This window comes from Muscardinus avellanarius, assembly GCF_963383645.1.
Source record: "Muscardinus avellanarius genome assembly, chromosome: 4".
In the NCBI taxonomy this organism is placed as follows: domain Eukaryota; kingdom Metazoa; phylum Chordata; class Mammalia; order Rodentia; family Gliridae; genus Muscardinus; species Muscardinus avellanarius.
The window spans coordinates 3,590,503-3,608,402 of NC_137789.1; the positions used below are offsets into that span (position 1 = coordinate 3,590,503).

The window sequence follows — 17,900 nt, forward strand, 5'->3', positions numbered from 1 at the left end:
AACCTGTCCCTGGTTGTGAGTAACCAGGGCGAGGAGCCAGGTCTCCCGGGTCTTGGCTCTGGGGTCCTGACTTGATCACACAGGAGAGAGACGGACATGTCAGGTAGCATGGTGTAACCCTTTTCAGAACAACACAGTTACAAGTGAAAAATTAAAGCCATCACTCTTTTCTTATTATTGTCCCAAGCTTCAGTACATTTACATGTGGAATTAAATTAATGAAAACAAACCATCTGCCTCCTAAATACACCAAGGGAACAATTCCTCTGTAGTCCCGAGAAGCTGTCAGCATTAACGGATGACCCGCCCTGTGCCAGGCGAGGAGAGAGCACCGTCATCTGGGGACGCACGGGACGGCGGATGTGTCTGGGGGGAGGGGAGCAGCAACAGGCGTGATTCGGTTATGGATATTAAGTGACATCTGTTTGCATCTGGGCTGTCTTTACTTGAAGCCCTTCCTGGTTGAGCTTCTTTAAAGGTCCCTTAAATGTCTACTCCGAAACGTTTCCACCTGGCATCAGATGGATTCCCTGGATTCCCATGCTGTTTTTTCCATATTGCAATTAGCATTATTTTATTTATTTGTTGGTACCAGGGTCTAAACCCAGGGGCATTCAACTACAGAGCTACACCCCAGCCCTTTTTTATTTTATATTTTGAGACAGGGCCTTGCTAAGTCCCACAGGCTGGCCTCAAACCTGTGATCCTCTTGTCTCAGCCTCCCAGGTACTGGGATTATAGGCGTGGGCCAGCGTGCCGGGCTCTGCAGCTAGCGTGAATTCGGGCTTTCTTCTCTGGGCTTCCCATGTGCCCATGGTGCGGAGCGGCACCTCACCTACTTTTTTCTTTCTTTTTTTTTGCGGGTCTGGGGCTGGAACCCAGAGGCATTTGACCTCCGAGCTACACCCCCTGCCCAATTTTTTATTTTTTATTTTGAAACAGGCTCTCACTGAGTTGCAGAGGGCCTCACTAAGTAGCTGAGGCTGTCTGCGAACCGCGATCCTCCGGTCTCAGCCCCCCGAATGCTGGGATTCCAAGCGCCCACCACGCCCGGCTTCTCACCTCCTTTTTTTCTAACGAGGCGCTCACAGCCACTGCGAGAGGAGTGGTCCTGTATGTCACTGCTGCAGCCTCAGGCGCCTAAGAGCTGGGGACGGTGCTGGCGGCAGAGCAGGTGTCTGTGAGCGTGAACTCGGGCCGCCGGGGCGCTGTCCTGAGGGCGAACCACTCACACGGCGCACGGAAAGCTCTCCGAGGATCCTGGAGCACAGTAGTGCTTCACTTGCGTTTGCTTTAAGAATTATGAAACCCAGGCAGGCACAAGGCCTCACGAAACCCTTGCGGGCAAGTGCCGGGCCCTGGGTTTCATCCCCAGCACTGCGGAAAACAAACACACAGAAAGACGATTGCTCTCGGTGTGCCCTCTATGTCTGCAGACCGAGTCCTTTCTGTCCCTGATGCCAGGAGCCCCACGGCCTCCGCACACATCCCCCCTCCCTCCGACTGATACCAACATTCAGATAAGAGTGGCTCGTGTTGTCCCCACCCCCATCTTCCTCAGCTTTCCTCCTGACCCACCTACCGCTTACACACTCTTTTCCAGTCCCTAGGGGGATGGCGGGACGCTAAGGGTCAGGAAGGCCCTGCTGGGCGTCACTGGGGCCAAGCATGTGCCTGTTTACAAGCTGAGCCACGGGGGCGAGCATTTGTAATCCTCCCCATGGCAAGACAAGAACGATCGAGCCGAGCAGTGCAGTCATTCTAATTACCCAGCACTTGTTAGCCAGTCTTTGTGTGGATCGTGAGCGATGTAAACTGCCGCCTTTGCTCAAGTAATCATAGATTTCATTGTAATAAAGCCCACATTAAGAGAAATTGATTAGCTTTTCCACAAACGGGCCAAGAGATGCGTGTGTCACTGTGTGTAGGAACATTTATGTACATAAACGCACACATCTGCCCCTTAATTTCTTTGTTCTTCTAGTCTAATTTTTTTAAACAAAAAGCGGTGGCTCTGTGTTGGCACAGTTCATAATTCATAGCATTTTGATGGGGTGGGATTCTCTTGACCGCTCAGTTTTCTCACAAATGCTGCAGTGCTGCGCCGCTGCGACTAGAAGCCGGCGTCTGGGGCTGCGTATGTCCTGCAGGAGCACACCGGCCAGAGGCCCTGTCTGTGCCGCCGTCGGCATGAGATGACCGTTGTCACTTGAGGGCACCGCCTCAGACCCCAGCACGGAGATCACGGCCGCCGTGCAGACGCTAGAATTTGCGGGGAGCCGTGTGAGGTTTTCTAGGCTGAGCCGTCCATGCTGGCTTCTTTTGTTATTCCTGACCATGTGTCTTGTATCGGGCTTGCAAAAGCTCCAGTGGATGATCCACCATCAGCTCAGTGAAGAAGGAGTGGACGAGGACAGAAAGGCCCGCGCCCGAGGCCCAAACCAGCATTCATTGCGACAACTAAGCTGTTCAGCCTCCGTGGTCCACGGCCGCCGCGGAGCCTCGTGGCTCGGTGGCGTTCCTCTGTGATGCTTCTCAGCTCTAAATACTTGGGTTATTTGGCATCTGCGGGGAGTAAGCCATACCTGACTCTCTCTTTTAAGCCTCAGAACTTAATACAAAAATAAGCCGTGTAGGTAGACACCTTTGGAAGCGTGGCCCGTGCCTGGGGAGGGGGGGCGGGGCTCTGCACACGGGCCAGCGTGTCGTTATGGGGCAGGGCTGGGTTCCCAGTCTCTTCTCAGCTCTGCTCTTTGGGCAGGTGGGCGGCCGGACTGGCCCGCTGTGCTCTCCGGCTGTGCGTGGGGTTCTTCTCTTTCCTGGTTGTGGCCCCCGGTGCCGATTGCAGCCTGCTGAATCTTAGCCTAGTGACTGGTCTTGAGTAGCTAGCTGACTGCTGGCCATGTAATGCTCTCATCTGGACACTTTGCAGGACACAGTCCTCTCTAGTGCGGCGGTTCTAAGACAAGCACCGATCTCTGGAGTACCTGGTACCATGCCTGGGACGCGGTAGCTGAGGAGGGGCCGCCACCTTGCTCTCCTGGTTCCTGGGGACATGAGTTTATGGCTTTGCTTCCCTGGTCAGCTGGGCTCGAGAAGCCCGGTGAGCAGAATTGTCGAGGCGGACTTCACATAAGCAAGCACGGGTCTCACTTGGTAGACAGGCGTTTGTACACACGCCCTGGCTCTGTCTCTTCTTTTCTTTCCCCCTAAGATGTCCCAGAAGCCATCGTAGCTTCTTCTTCTCATTCTCAAACTTTCTGGAGTGGTGAAATTTGACGATTCTCCAGATAAACAAGGATGCATTGCATTTAAACGGCAGCAGTTAAAACTAGAACATGGACAGTCAGTGGCGTCAGCCCGAGCCCTGCTCATTGCTGAGGGAGGAAGCTGGGGAGGGTGCTGGGCCGGGGGCAGCACCCGGGGTGGAGGTGACTGGCTTCTTTGTCTCTGTTCCTGGGGGAGTCTGAGGCTGGTGCAATTTGCAGGACCCAGGGGTCCAGTGATGAGCTGACTGCCTCGCCATCACTTGACGTCACCCTCCCTGCCGAGTTGTGACTTTTGGGCCTGGTCTGCTTCTGAGTCTTTATGCTATTTTTATATAATGATTGCTTTTAACATCATGGCAATGCAGGACAGCGATTTAAAAATAAATCTGGTGGAAAGCTCTTTCTACTTAATATTGTCAGAGAGTGAAATCTTGGTTCATTCGGTGCTTCCTGCAGTTGCCGAGTCCCACCTGGTGCTGGGCATGGACAGGCAGGCGCAGGGCTGCAGCAGGCTGCCGCCCAGGCATGGCGCGAGGGCCAGGCCGACTGGGGGAAGCCCTCATGTCAGGCTGCCGCAGTTTCAAGCGTAGTAAAGAAAACGCCCTGAGAGGGACGGAGGGAGAGGGAAGCACCCTCATGCATGTGATGTACTGAGCGAACTTACCAATCACTAAGCCAGATGCGAGGAGGGAGGGAGGAGGGGCTGGGGTAGGATTGGGGAAGGGCGCAGTGAGAGACGTGTGCACGTATGGCTCTGCCATCTTGTGCTTCACCAAGATGTATGATTACAGTGCACCAATAAATGAAAAACAAAGCAAAAAGAGAAACGTAGTTCCCACAGTCGACATTATGATCTTTGGAATGGGAGCGGCTTGAGTCTGAGCACTGGCTTCGCTGCTTACTGGCTGGATGCTTGGGGCCCTGTGCCGGTCTCTCTCCTTGTCGTGGAGATGGCTCCCCGTCCCTCTCAGGTTGCCGTAACACAGGCGAAGCATCGATCGCAGTCCCTGGATTAGTTGAGGATTCAGTAAACAGCGGCTCTTCCTGTGAGCTATCGTGATCATCAACTCTGCCGCCATTGCTATTTATGGATTTTGCTGCCATATTATTTATTGGTCCTGGGGAATTGAAGCCAAGGCTTCGTCCAGGCTTCATCCATGCTAGACAAGTGCTGTTCCCCTGAGCTGTGCCTCCATCCCCTTTGCACTCTTGGTTTTATTGGTGCACTATAGTTTCACATCATGAGGTGGATCATATCGACAATGGCACACATTCACACAGTGCTTGGTGCTCTCCCTCCCTTTCCACCTCCCCCACGACAGTGAGTGTCCAGGTTGACCGTGCTACATTCACACTTATACACATATTCGAATGTAGCTCCTCCATTAATCGACCTCAGCCTTCTTCCTCTCCTATCCTTCCTTTCTAGCTTTCCTGAAGTTTCCCCTCCATCATCTGGAGTCCCTCTGGTATCCCCTATGCTCCCTAGTTTGCGCATATTAGAGAAAATGTATGTCCCTTCTCTTTCTGTGCCTGGCTGATCACTTAACAATGTTCTCCAGGTCTTTCCATCTTCTTGCAAATGATATTATTTTGTTCTTTATTGCTGAGTAGAATTCCATTGTGTGTATTTCCCATAATTTTGCAATCCATTCATCTGTTGATGGAGTCCAGGGTCTCACCAAGTTGCTCAGGCTGGCCTCAAAGTCGAGATCCCCCTGCCTCAGCCTCTTGAGTACTGGGATGACAGGCATGCACCTCCAATCCAGCTCTTCTCACTCTGCCTTTTTATTTCCCCCACAAACACTTACCCGGTGCCCACTGTGTTTCAGACTCTGCTCTGGGGAGCAGGGCCATGGTGACCGTGTCCTCACAGGGCTCAGAATGCTGGGGACACTGCATAGTGAGCATGCGCAGCAGGTCCTGCAGAGGACAGGACGGCGGTCATGGAGGGACTGCACCTCGGGTTCCCTTTGCCACCTCTCACTTCTCTACCCTTCGTCCTGTGTCTGCAGGCCGCTCATCCGCTGCTCAGCTCCTTGGCAGGCCTGGACCCCGTGCCTCTCAGGTGCGGACAGTTGAGCTGGGCTCGGGGTAGGCAGACCCACCATTCAGGGACTTCTGAATAGTAAACCTCGGTTGTTGGGCGTCTTTGTTGTGGCCTGCCATGTTAGACGGCCTTTTGTTTCTGTGGCTAGAATATCTGCAAGAACAACTCAGAGGGGGGAGATTTATCTGGCTCATGGTCTCAGAGGTTCAGTCCAGAGTTGGCCGGCTCCAGGAAGAAGCAGTATGATGGGAGGGCTGAGGAGAGCTGCTCAGCTCCTGGCAGCAAGAGAGCAGGAGACAGACGGACAGAGGCAGGAAGAGATAGACAGACAGACAGGGTCCAGGGGCAAGGCATCATGCCCAAGGGAATGTGAGGCAGATCCAGGCTCCAGTCTCTTCCCTGGCCCGAGACCACACGTGGCTGCACTCATCATGGCCGATGCGCAGATGCCCTCCACGCACCTCCTTTTGTCCTGTGTCCACAGCCCGGTCCACAGCACCTCCTGAAGGCTTTCCCGACCCCTTCCAGTGGAAGTAAGTGTGCCAGTCCTGCCACATGGCCGGCTTACATTCTGTTGCAGTAGCCCTTGTCCCCCCTGGCTTTGTGTTTTTGAGGAATTAGACATCTAGGTACCGTTTGTATGCAGCCACGGTGTCAGCACGTGAGGAATGCGCACGCTGTCCCGAGGAGCTCAGGGCCCGCACAGAGTCGGGTGCGCTTGCGGCGTGGAGCTGAGCTCTGATTGCATGTCCTGTGGTCTTTTGGCTTCGTGTGACTGCAAGGCAAATGGCCTTGCAGGTGTGCCTCCTGGGAAGAGGTCAACATCCTCAAACGACTAAAGCTGTTTGACCTGCCGCTCTCCTTTTTGCAGGACTGCGGCGGCTTTCTTGCACAGCTCAGCCTTTAACACAATTCCAGGGTCACACTGGAGAAGTTCACAAAACAAGTTACAGGTCAGAGCAGCTGGCCTTTTAATCAGAGCCGCGGCACTCTGTGTTCAGCACATTGAGAGGGAAAGAAGTGAGCAAGACAGGGATCGCTGAGGAAGTTAGCTGTTCCAGCCCCACAGTCCCAGACCAGCTGAATGTTAAATCTCAGTTGTTGGGAGTCTGTTGTGGCCTGCCATGTTAGACGGCCTTCTGTTTCTGTGGCTAGAATACCTACAAGAACATCTTAGAGGAGCAAAGATTTGTCTGGCTCATGGTTTCAGAGGTTCAGTCCAGGGTTGGCTGGCTCCAGGCAGAAGCATCATGATGGGAGGGAGGGCTGATGCTCCTGGCAGCAAGAGAGCAGGAGACAGACAGGAGGGAGGCAGGGTCCAGGGCAAGACATCATCCCCAGGGACAGGGAACGCCTCTGGTGCCCTGCTTCCTCCAACCATGCCTACTGGCCTATGGTCTCCACCACCTCGCAGCAGTTCATTCTACCAGTGGATTAATCCACCCATTAGGTCAGAGCCTTCTCGGTCCAGTTACTTCCCCAAAGCCCTGGCTGTGGACATGGCTGCCTGGGGACTGAGCCTTCAACACGTGAGCTTCTGGGGGCATTCTAGATCTAAACCATCACACTCACCTATGCAAAAAAAGGGGAAGAGTATACATCTTAGAATGGAAATACAGCCCATGTCTCAGGTCTGCTTTTAGGATTCAACAAGTGCACACGTGCAGGAGTGTCGACTGCTGACCAACGCGCCTCCTGTGTGGTCTTGAGTACTTTACCTCCGGTTTTCTGTGATGGGATGTTTAGAGAGGAGCCGTGTGGGTGCAGCGAGACAGTGCACACTCAGAGCTCAGCGCACAGCCCCATTGTGGACGTGCCCGCCATGCCAGGCTGTCTGCCGTGGGCAGGGAAGCCCGGCCCGAGCGCCCAGCGCTTGCTCTCTCCCCCCTCCTCCTCTTGGGTTGGGTTTGGCAGGTGCTCAGAGCCCATTTGAAATCAAAGGTGATGGTATTTTTCTCTAATTTCACCTCCCCGTCGCAGACGATGGCCCCCGATCCCTGTGTCCTCAGGCACTGGGAGAGCATGTTAGGAGTGCCCAGAGTCCATGTTAATGGAGTGAATATCTCAGGTTAATTTTTTAATGGTACTGGGAATCAAACCCAGGGATCTTCTAATGCTGAGCTACACCCCAGTCCCATGTCATTCTTTATTTTGAAACAGCATCTTGCTAAGTTGCAGAATGCTTTGCTAAGTTGCAGAACCTGTATTCGAACCTGCAGTCCTGTGTCTTAGCCTCCCAAGTCCTGGAATTGCAGGCATGTGCCACCACGCCTGGCTCAATTGAAAGCCCCTTAAGAACTGAAAAGCCACCCAAGCGGGCAAGAATAGTAATGTAATTATAGTTTTTGAATTTGGTCCTCTCACTCGTTTTAAATTCCCAATAGACTAGACTGGAAACTGAGAGAATTTGTTCTTTCATTACAGATGTGGGCCACTAGGACAGTGAGTCTTAGTTCCAGGCAATTAATCTAACAGGTATTGAGCCTGTTCCGTGTGTAATGGTGGCATAACTTCTTGAGACATTTTTAGACAGAGGGCACCTTATCTCTCACCAACTCTTAAGTTTTGGGCAACGTCCATGACTGATTCTTGCTACAATCCGAGACCTCCCACCCACTCTGCTGCCTCCTCGCTCCTCAGAACAGGAACTCCTGGCCGTGCTCAGCACAGAGGCAGAGCTCAGATACTTGGGGTTTAGTAGGATTGGCAGCATTGGTCCTGGGAGGCCAAGTCTATTTGCTAGAGGTGTTCTTGCCCAAACCGAATAATGGTAACAGCCACAGGCGCTCACACCAGGCTCACTGGGACCTCTACTCTCCTGAGTTCCTGATGTGCTTCAGCACCAGGTTCTCCCAACAGCCCCCCTGAGCGGGCACTGGTTAGTATCCCCTTTACAGAACAGGAAGGGGGAGCCAAGATGCTGTGGAAGTCATATGTCTGAGGCGAGCTGGGAAGAGAGGAGCTGTTTTACCTACAGAACCCACTCGTAGGGCGGGTCGACCAGCTGGCCCGCTCGCTTCTCTTGAGTTTGCGCAGAGTAGTAGCCCAGAGGAGCCCACGGGTGGGGGAGCCCTGGCCGTGCAGGCATGGGTGGGGCTGGGTTTCTAGGGAGCTCACGGGTCCCAGGCACACTTTTGGAGGAGGAAGGAAGACGCAGCTCAGCTGGCTGTATGATTTTTAAGGCCCCTTTTCCTCTTCCTTTCTGTTTCTAATGAGGTTGATTTCTGGATTCCCAGGACCAGGACTTACTTTATATTTTAATTCTGTCATAAAGTGCTACCGAGGAAGTGGAATGTAATGACTTTGGGATCGTTCGTGGAGTTTCTAGAACTTTCCCTAGTTTGTGACCATGGACAAGTTACTTAATCTATCTAAGCCTCAGTTTTCTTCTTCAGACAAACCAGGAGGAATCTGGTTTCCCAAACAGGACTAATAGGAAGAGCGGCTAGCCGCTGCCACCCCAATGAAGGGATGGTGGGAGGAGCCAGAGCCGAGGACAGGCTGTGCCCTTGTGGGGAGAAGCGGCATCTCCGTGGCCTTCTGCTCCCCCGTTGGTGAGGAGAGATTCTCACCCCTGGGGGCGGGGATGGCCAAGGACAGCCACCGACTCTGGACAGTTGTGATCGATGGCCCAGCCACTTGGGGATCCCACTGGGGCGCCAGAAAATAGCCCACACGAGCTGGGGGCAGGCTGTTTGGGGACGGCATCCATCTCCACCTTTATTTGATCTTTCGGATGCTCATGGGGCCCCGGGACCGCTGCTCAGCGAAGGGCAGGTGCTGGGTGCCGTGGCCTCGCCTGTGGGGACAGTTGCCAGGACGTGGTGTCAGCTCCCCCAGTTCTCCTGTGTTGCAGTGACCCCAGGCCTCGATTTCAAGCCTTAGCCCATGTCCTCTAGTTGTTGACGGGGGCCCCGGAGGTGCCAGGGCTGCTTCCCAGCGGCACAGAGGTGGCCGGCTGCGGGGTCCTCCCGTCCTCCCGCTCCATCCTTCTCCTGGGCATGTGGGGTCAGTGTCCAGCTGTGGCCTCCATCTCTGCAGGGACGGCTCTGCCTAGTCTTAGAGTGGACCTTGCACAGCGGTTGGCACGCTGCTTTAGGCGCCAGGAGGCCTGGCTGGTACTGCGGTCAGGCAGTGTCAGGTGGCGCCCAAGAGGCGAGCCAGCCACGGAGTGCCACGGCTCCGATGTCTCACGTGTGGCAGCTGGAGAGGAAGTAGGAAACCAAAGGGACTTGAGTTAAATGAGAGGCCGGTAGACTAGTGGACGGGGTTGGGGAGGAGGCGGGGAAGGGAGGACTGAGAAGGGAAGAAGTTCGGATGGTGCTGGAGGGACTGCTGCCACTCGCACGACACAGGCACGGGGGACTCGCCGACTACTGTGCACCTGTGCGTCTACCACTTTGAATCTCACGATGATGTATCACTGCAACGTACCAGAAAAGCACATTCGGTTGTTTTCTTGAGGCTGGCCTCCAACCTGCAATTCTCCTGTCTGAGCCTCCCAGGTGCTCGGATCACAGGCTTGCACCACCACACCTGGCAGGCCTGGTCTTTATTCAGAGAGGCTCCTCGTATGGAGTCTACTTTTACCACTCTACCACTAACCTTGGTCTGTTTCTCTTTAAAGTGATATACTATAGAAAATATACCCAAGTTTAGTTTAACTCTAGTGTATACGCGCAAAGAAAGCATTTAGTTGGTGGGTGGGAAGGGACTGCTTCCTAGGGGTTCAGATGGCTGGGTGCCTCTGAAGGCGACCAGCTCTTCTCTGCTTTGTGTCTCGTCTATAAACAGGCTGACTGCCTCGCAACACCACTTGACTCTGGAGTTTTTGTTGCCCTTTGACATCTTAAGTACTGTTTGGCTCTGCTTTTGTGACTGCATCAGCATTTTCTAGGGTCTCGGCCTGTCTCCTCAGCTCACCGGTGTTATTGTTCTTGTAGAAAAGTTGTATGGCGACTTCTTGAGCTGGAAGCTGGAAGAGACGCTGGCCCAGTTCCCGCTGCAGCCCGGGAAGGTGGCCACTTTCACCGTCAGCATCAAAGCGAAGCTGGACTTCTCCTGGCAGGAGAATCTCCTCCAGGACCTCAGCGACGGTGAGTGCTTCCCGATCTCAATTAGCACGTCAGGCTGGGCGGGGCGGCCGTCGCCCTGCTCGGGGCCTGCTGTGCACACGGTTTAACCTGCTTGTCAGTCATTAACTCTCATCAGAAGCTGCGGAGACTTCTCCTGGGCGCTTTTTAAGAGTGAGTTACTGTATGTGTCCGAATGTAATAAAAGTACATTTTAGCTAAATGATTTCTTAATCCTCGCTCGTACAGCTTTGGACTCTTTTGCCAGGAGGTCATCTCCAGCAGTGAGTATGACAAGTGCAGTGTAGGAATTGCTGCTGTTTCTTCCCCTCAAGATTAACTGCTGTGATCCCGTAGACATCTAATTAGCAGCGATGATCAAGGGTTCCTTCCAGAGCTAGTAGTTTCTATCAGGAGGTAGTGCAGGGAAATGGGAATTTATATTTGTCGTGATGTCAGGACCAGCTGATGAGGAGTAAGATTTCATAGATCACTAAAGCCCCACGATGGCGTGCGGGTTCACACGTTCATTTTCAGGCATCAGAGGGTGTATTAGTCAGCTCTGGCTGCCATAACAAAAGTAGCATGGCTTAAACAACAGCAATTTCCTGCTTACAGTTCTGGGGCCCAGTGCCTGAGATCAGCGGCCAACATGGTGGGCTTCAGGTGAGGGATTTCTCGTGGCTGGCAGCTTGGCTATGACCTGTCATGGTGGAGAGAGAGATCTTCCCTTTCTCTTCCTAAAAGAGCCCCAGCCAATAGCAGTAGAACCCTGACCTTGTGACTTCATGTAAATGACATGTCCTCATAGTTCCTCTCCAGATACAGCCATGTTGGGGCTAAGGCCTCGGCATCTGGATAACGGAGGGAGGCGCACACATTCAACCTATGGCGTGGCTGTTGTCGGACACAGTCAGCAGATTCTGTCTCTATCTTACCAAGCACGTAACTTGGGGTGACCGGCTAATGTTCTGTGTGACTTACTCTCCTAATTTAAACAGCAGCAGTGACCCCCACTTATAGGGTCATTGTGAGGATCTGCACATCGCCTGGGACGCAGAGAGGGACAGAGTGGTTGGGATGGCCCGGACCCCGACATGACTTGGATGCAGTGGGTCCACCTGTGCTTTCTCTCTCTGTCTCTCTTAATTCCCTGATGGGCCTCAGGGACATCCTGCCTCTGAACTACACCCTCAGCCCTTTTTCTTTTCTTTCTTTCTTTTTGCAGTACTGGGGATTGAACTCAGGGGGCTTTCTACTTCCAAGCTACAACCCCAGCCCCAATTTATTTTTTATTTGGAGACAGGGTCTCACTAAGTTGCTGAGGCTAGTCTTGAACCTATGGTCCTTCAGTCTCATCCTCCCAAATGCTGGTATTACAGGCTTGTGCCACCACACCCAGCTCCTTTTTTATTTTAAAACAGGGTCTCACAAAGTTGCTGAAGTTGCCGAGGCTAGCTTCAAACCTGCTCTCCTCCCGTCTGAGCCTCCCAAGTGCTGGGATTTGGGCGTCAGGCGTGCACCGCCACGCCTGGCTGGATGCAGGTCTCTATCTGCAGGTGCTGCAGGGGCCCCTGGGCTGATGCTTGGCTTGCCCCTGAACCAAGAAGTATGTGATAAGGTAAAAGGAATGGGTCCACACCCCGCAGGGGCAGCAAGCGCAGTAGCCAGACTGTTTGTCTGTCTGTTGGGAATGGGATTCTGCTTCCCAGCTGGGGTCGCCCAGCATTCCTGAATGCTCAGGAAACAGCACTGCCCTGTGGCATGCCAGACATCACAATCTGACGGGAGGAGGGGAGCGCAGCCCTCCCGCCTCTGAGCAGCTCCAGCTGCAGTGTCCTGGCCCGGCCCGTCTGCTGGGCCTTTCACGCGCACTTCCGCACCCGATCACTCTGCTCCGCGGCTCTGCCGGCCTTGGCGCCGTCCTCCCCTGCAGGGAAGGCAGCCTGTGCGTCCGGCTGAGTCGGCGCCCTCTGTTTTCTGCTGCTCTCCCCTTCTTCCTGCACCGCTTACCTCCAGCACTCTTTCCTGGAAGCTTCTTGGTTATTTGTTACTTGGTTGTCTGCCCCCTGGCTTTAGGCCGGGGGCGAGAATCCCAGCGGCTTCACTTGGTCCTGTGTTCTGGTCCCTGGGCGGTGACCACCCCAGGGTGCTGCAGTTGTAGGACATAGCAGAGGTGAGGGGTCCTCTCCAGCGCCTCCCCTCAGCGGGCCATATGGGTTCCTTCTGTTCACTGTAGTGAGGATCCCAGAGGATCTTGGGAGGTTACAGGTCTCAACTCCCTGTGCAGGGGATACAGATATGAACTGCTGTTTAAATTAAAATAAAGAGGCTACACTAAGGTCCAACATGGTACCAGCCGACGTAAATCTGTACTCTCAGGACTTGGGAGGCTAGGACAGGAGGATCACAGGTCTGAGGCCAGACTTAGCAACTTAGTGAAACCCTCAGCAACTAGCATGACTCTGTTAAAAAAAAAAAAAAAGGCTAGGGTTATAACTTGGAGGTAGAATGCCTCTGGGTTCAATCCCCAATACCAACAAACAAAATAAAAAACCCATCATGAAATCCTTGTATTGTATTAGTACTTAATAAAATGTTCTTTTCATATTATTGGCAAAGGTAGGAAACGAAGTTTAGTGTAGGACGCTTTAGAAATGGACAGTCACGAGGATTTATCATTAGACCAGGATTTCAAAACATCAGGGGCATCCAGGTGGGTGGCGCGTGCTTCTAATCCCACGCCCGCGATCCCAGCACTCGGGAGGCTGAGACGGGGGATCTGGGTTCACGGCCAGCCTCAGCTACTTAGGGAGGCCCTCCACAACTCAGTGAGGCCCTGTCTCAAAATGAAGAATAAAAGCTAGGAGTGGGGATGTGGCTGGGAGGCAGAATGCGCCTGGCTTCGATGCCTAGTAGCCCCTCCACAGACACGCACATCAGAGGAAATGAATTCTTCCCCGTTTGTAAACTGCTTTTCACACTGAACCCACTTTTCTGTCAGCACACAGAGGGTTCCTTATGTTCTGACTTCTTTTTCCCAAGTACGGAGGTGGGCGGAGTAAACGGTCACCAGTCCTGGCAACTGTTCAAACTCCCATCCTGAGCATGCTTGGGCCCGTCTTGGCAAATGGACTCCTGGCCCAGATCCTTTGCACGTGAGAAGTGACGGTCTCGTCACTAGGGCTTCTGATACTAACCACCTGTATCATGTTACTCTCGAGGAAGTTTCTAGACAGTTCCAGGGCAGAGGCCTTAGCATTGTGTGTTGTGGTGGCTTTGGGTGTAGGTGTCCGATGCAGACCCATGCTGCTGTGTTGTCGTGTTTCTGCCTTTATTACGGGGTGCAGGGGGAGAAGCCCTTCTCTCTGCTCTCCCAAGTAGAGAGGGAAACCACAGTTTGGGAGGTATGGTCTGGAAATACCTTCTATCTTTTAAGATGAAACCAAATCATAACTAGAATTATGGTTCCCAAGTAGTTTCTAATGTAAGGCTGGCCCTATAGTGCGGTTTCTGCTCCCTTCGAGCACACATGCGAAGCAGAACATGGTTATTAATTAGGTCCTCTTTATTGTTAATGGTTAACAAAAGCTCTAGCTGGGTGTTTACATAGCAAATTGTAAAATGAGATGGAGAAGCTTAATTGGCAAGTTTTGTAGAGGAAAAAGGTGGACACACAGGACCCTGGGAGAGCCAGGTCCAGGGATGGCTCATTATTGTGGCCGTTCAATCCCAGGAGCCACGAGATCATCACTGGTTTCTTATTTGGAGGCAGCTGTGAGTGCGCACAGTGGCAGAGGCTCACTGTGGTCTCTTGGAACTGGGAGGCGACACCCCGTGGATCTCTGTCTGACAGTCTCAGAACATTGAACAGGACCCAATTTGTTTTTTAGGCATGAGCTGACATTAACTATGGTTACTAAAATTAGATGCCACTTTTAAAATTTACAGCAATAAATATGGTTGTTGTATAGACTCGGATATTGGATTCAGAGCGTTCTACAGATGGATAGTTAATATTTATTGAGCATGGTCAGATATTGTGTATAAAGGTGGGACTGGCCACTTTATTTGCATTATTTCTATTTAATCTTCCCAAGAGTTCTATCAAGTAAATGTTATTATTACAATTTCTCTTTTGTAAAAACAAGTGGAAAGACTGTTGTAGCTGGAAGATCAAAGAAATAGAGCAATCATGCTACACATGGCTCTTAATCATATCTTGGATTAAAAAGCTAGAGACAATTTTGAGGCAATTGGGGAAATTGAATATGTCCTATATGTTGGATAATATTATTGTATCCATGATGAATACGTTGAGAATGAGAATGAAATTGAAAGGTAGCAGAATAGTCTTACTTTTAGGAAATGTATTAAGCAGCACTTAAGCACGGAAGATAATTATGCTTGCATTTGCTTTGCTATGGTTCAGGAAAAAGATTGTGTGAATGTGCGCACAGGGAGGAGTAAGGCAGATGTGTCGTGTGATTAACAATCAGTGGCTTTAGATAACTGTAACTTTTCTGTAGGTTTGATATTTTTTCAAAATAAAAAGGGAGGAAACGATGCCTTTGTGAAGTGCTGCTCTGATCTCTTGTGTTTTGATTTCTAAATGAGTTCTCAGAAGGCAAATGATTTCCCGTAACTTTGGATTCTTGGGCAACATCTATCTTCCTCTAGGGCAAGCCAAGCCAACCTTTCACCTAGAAAATGGTGTCTGTTTTTCCCTGTGATACTTAAAATATCCATACATCTCTGGTTTCTTGGAATTTTATGTTTAAGACTAGAAATCTTGGAAGATGGTGATAAACTATCTTAGGTTTCGGATATCCTTGACTTATCCGATAAAACAGACTAAGCAGCTCAGAAAAATCAAGCACATTTCAGCAAAATATGCAGCAAGGCCAGAAACTAGAGCAATCCCCGGCACTCCAAAACAGAAGCAGGTGCAGACAGACCACTGCTGGCTTGTGGTCTTGGAGTGTGTAAGAGGAAAGAGGAAATTGGACTGTGAGACCCAGGAGTCCCCGGACAGCCAGCGGGTGACTGGACAGGTCAGGGCTGAGCTGAGGACAGCGGCTGAGTATGTGGAGGGGTGTACATCCCAGTAGCAGATGAGTGCAAAGAATTCTTCTAGAACAGGGGCCTGAGGAGAGTTCCAGAACAAAGGAAGGAAAGCCCAGCTACAAATTAGCGTGTTAAGCTGTGTGGAAAATGACCACACACGTTTTGAGCAGCACCCAAGAGTGTAGGTCACAGAATAAAGACTGTAGCTTTGTCAGAGTAGGAAATGTAGCCTGAGTCGTGCCTCTTAACAGCGCACGTCAGCCAGTAATCTCACGGAAAGATGTCAGTACAAAGGGGTCGAGGCCAACCCGATGTAGAGTTATAATGAAACGCAGCTAACAAACACCACGAAAGCTTGTCAGAGGAACACGCGCCCAGGTGACAGCGGTGATCGGGCTTTCCAGAATGATCTGAAGGACATTAAGAGATGATGTCCATTATAAAAGCACCCCAGTCCAAAAGAGAAGAACTCAGAAACCAGGTGGATGGGACTCGGGAGAGAATTCAAAACACAGGAAGACCTTTCTTCAGTAATGTAGTCTTCAGTGAGTGAATGCACCTAATATGTATGTAAAGGGGAATGAGAAGATGAAAAGGGGCATTCCGAGAGAAAAGCGGTTTAAGAGAAAAGTGACACCTTTAGAGGATAAGAAGATCTAATATACGTACACATATGTCCTTAGAAGATCTAATATACGTACACATATGTCCATAGAAGATCTAATATACGTACATATATGTCCATACCAGAGCTCTCCCTCTGAGACCACAGAAGGAAGCCCAAACCACAGTGTGTTAAAGTATGAAATCCAAGAAAACTTCCTAAGAGAAAAAACTTGAAACTATTGAGTGACACACTGTGTACCTAAGAACATTGACCCAGAATGACCGAGACATATTCTAATAAAATTACTGGAGTTGGCAAAAATCCTTTGGGCCTTCAGACCAAAATAACAAGTGATTTATAAAATAAAGGAAATCTGATTATCATTGGCCTCTTTGACAGCAATGGTATATGTCAGCAGTCAGCACAACAGTATGTTTTAGATGCTTGTGCAGTGAAAATGTGAGCCGGAGGTCGTTAGGTCCAGCCGCACTAACGTTCAGGTAGCCAGGGCCCAGACAAATTGTTGTCAACATACGGGACGCGAGGATTGTGCACTCGTGATCCCTTCTCAAGGATTTCACTAGGGAAGGAACCGAAATGGCGAGAAAGACATTATCCAAAGAACCATGGTGACCATTGAACACACAGTGATTATATAGCCAAGACTCTGCAGAAGTCATTTTTAAACGGATTTCAGTGATTATTTTGGTAGAGATCATGTCGGCACTGCTATTGATGTTCCGAAACAGCCTGTTAATGCGGGACATGGTAAAGGATTCATTCGGGGTAATCTAATCCTCCCTAGGAGTCTGGACATGAAATAGGATTCTCATATGGAGGCCGGGAGAAAACTGATGTCAGATACCGGGTTAAGTGAAAACCTTGCGGTCTGAGTTTCAATTAAAAAATGTCAGTAAGAAATCATGTGCTGTTTAAAAACCAATCAGTCTCTGTCAGGCAGTCCTCTGTCTCCGAGTCTGGCACTCCACTGAAGCTGGAAACGAGCTCAGCAGCAGTGAGCCTTGTTAAGGGCCACAGCACAGAGCAGAGAGCCGTCTTCACGCACAGAGGAACGGATGGCTGGTTTCTGGGTGGAGCAGGAAGGGAAGCAGAGCGATCCGGAACAGCTGGAGAAACCTATAGCAGGGGAGTGGTCAGCGGGTACCAAGGTGGTGTCAGACCCAGCCTTAGAGGCCACTGCTGGCAATCTGAGCACCAGTAAGGATGACAGCTATTTCAATCTACAAACTCCTAACGCTGCTAGGAAGAATTGCACATCTGTGGAAAGCTGGAGAGCCCATTTGTTATTTTGAAAGGGATAAAGAATGAGTATTTATTCTGCTTCTCTGTACAAACTATACCACTGGACCATCTAATAGTCACGGAGGGGCTTTTTTTGGGTAGACGTATTCTAGCTAGAGTTGAAACGGGGGAAGATGGGATTTGAATATCACCATCTTGCCATCCCTGATAGGCAAATGGCAGCAGGCAGCAATGAAATCGGATGCAGCTGCACATCCTGGTCCTCCCGCTGGAGAAACAGCGCCCCAGTGACTAGCATCGCCCCGAGGCACGCCTGAGGCCGGGGAGCACTCTGGTTCTTGCCACTAACTAGTCTGCCAGACCCAGAGGACAGCACACCTGTGAAACGGCGGCAGGGGACGCAGCTGCAGCACAGGCTGCCAGAAACCCCGCAGTTGGAGGAATAGAGGGGTCTTCTTCACGCGAATTACAGGGGCAAGAGGAGGCGCCAGGGGTGGCTGGGTGGCGCTGGTTGCAAGCATCGTGCACATGCTGCATGCCGCTGAGCTGGGCTCCTCCACGCGGTGAAAACG

General features: G+C 51.4%; 1 protein-coding gene across 5 annotated transcripts in view; it reads left to right on the forward strand.

The window, feature by feature from the left end:
* The window catches only part of TRAPPC9 (trafficking protein particle complex subunit 9), a gene marked incomplete at both ends in the record, with an annotated part of 503,715 nt that overhangs the window by 121,470 nt on the left and 364,345 nt on the right, over positions 1 to 17,900 (forward strand). For all 5 annotated transcript variants that reach the window (XM_080695229.1, XM_080695231.1, XM_080695232.1 and 2 more), the window contains one exon: positions 10,263 to 10,415. In XM_080695229.1, coding sequence (XP_080551355.1) covers positions 10,263 to 10,415 — 153 coding nt within the window. The remainder of the gene's footprint in view (positions 1 to 10,262; positions 10,416 to 17,900) is intronic.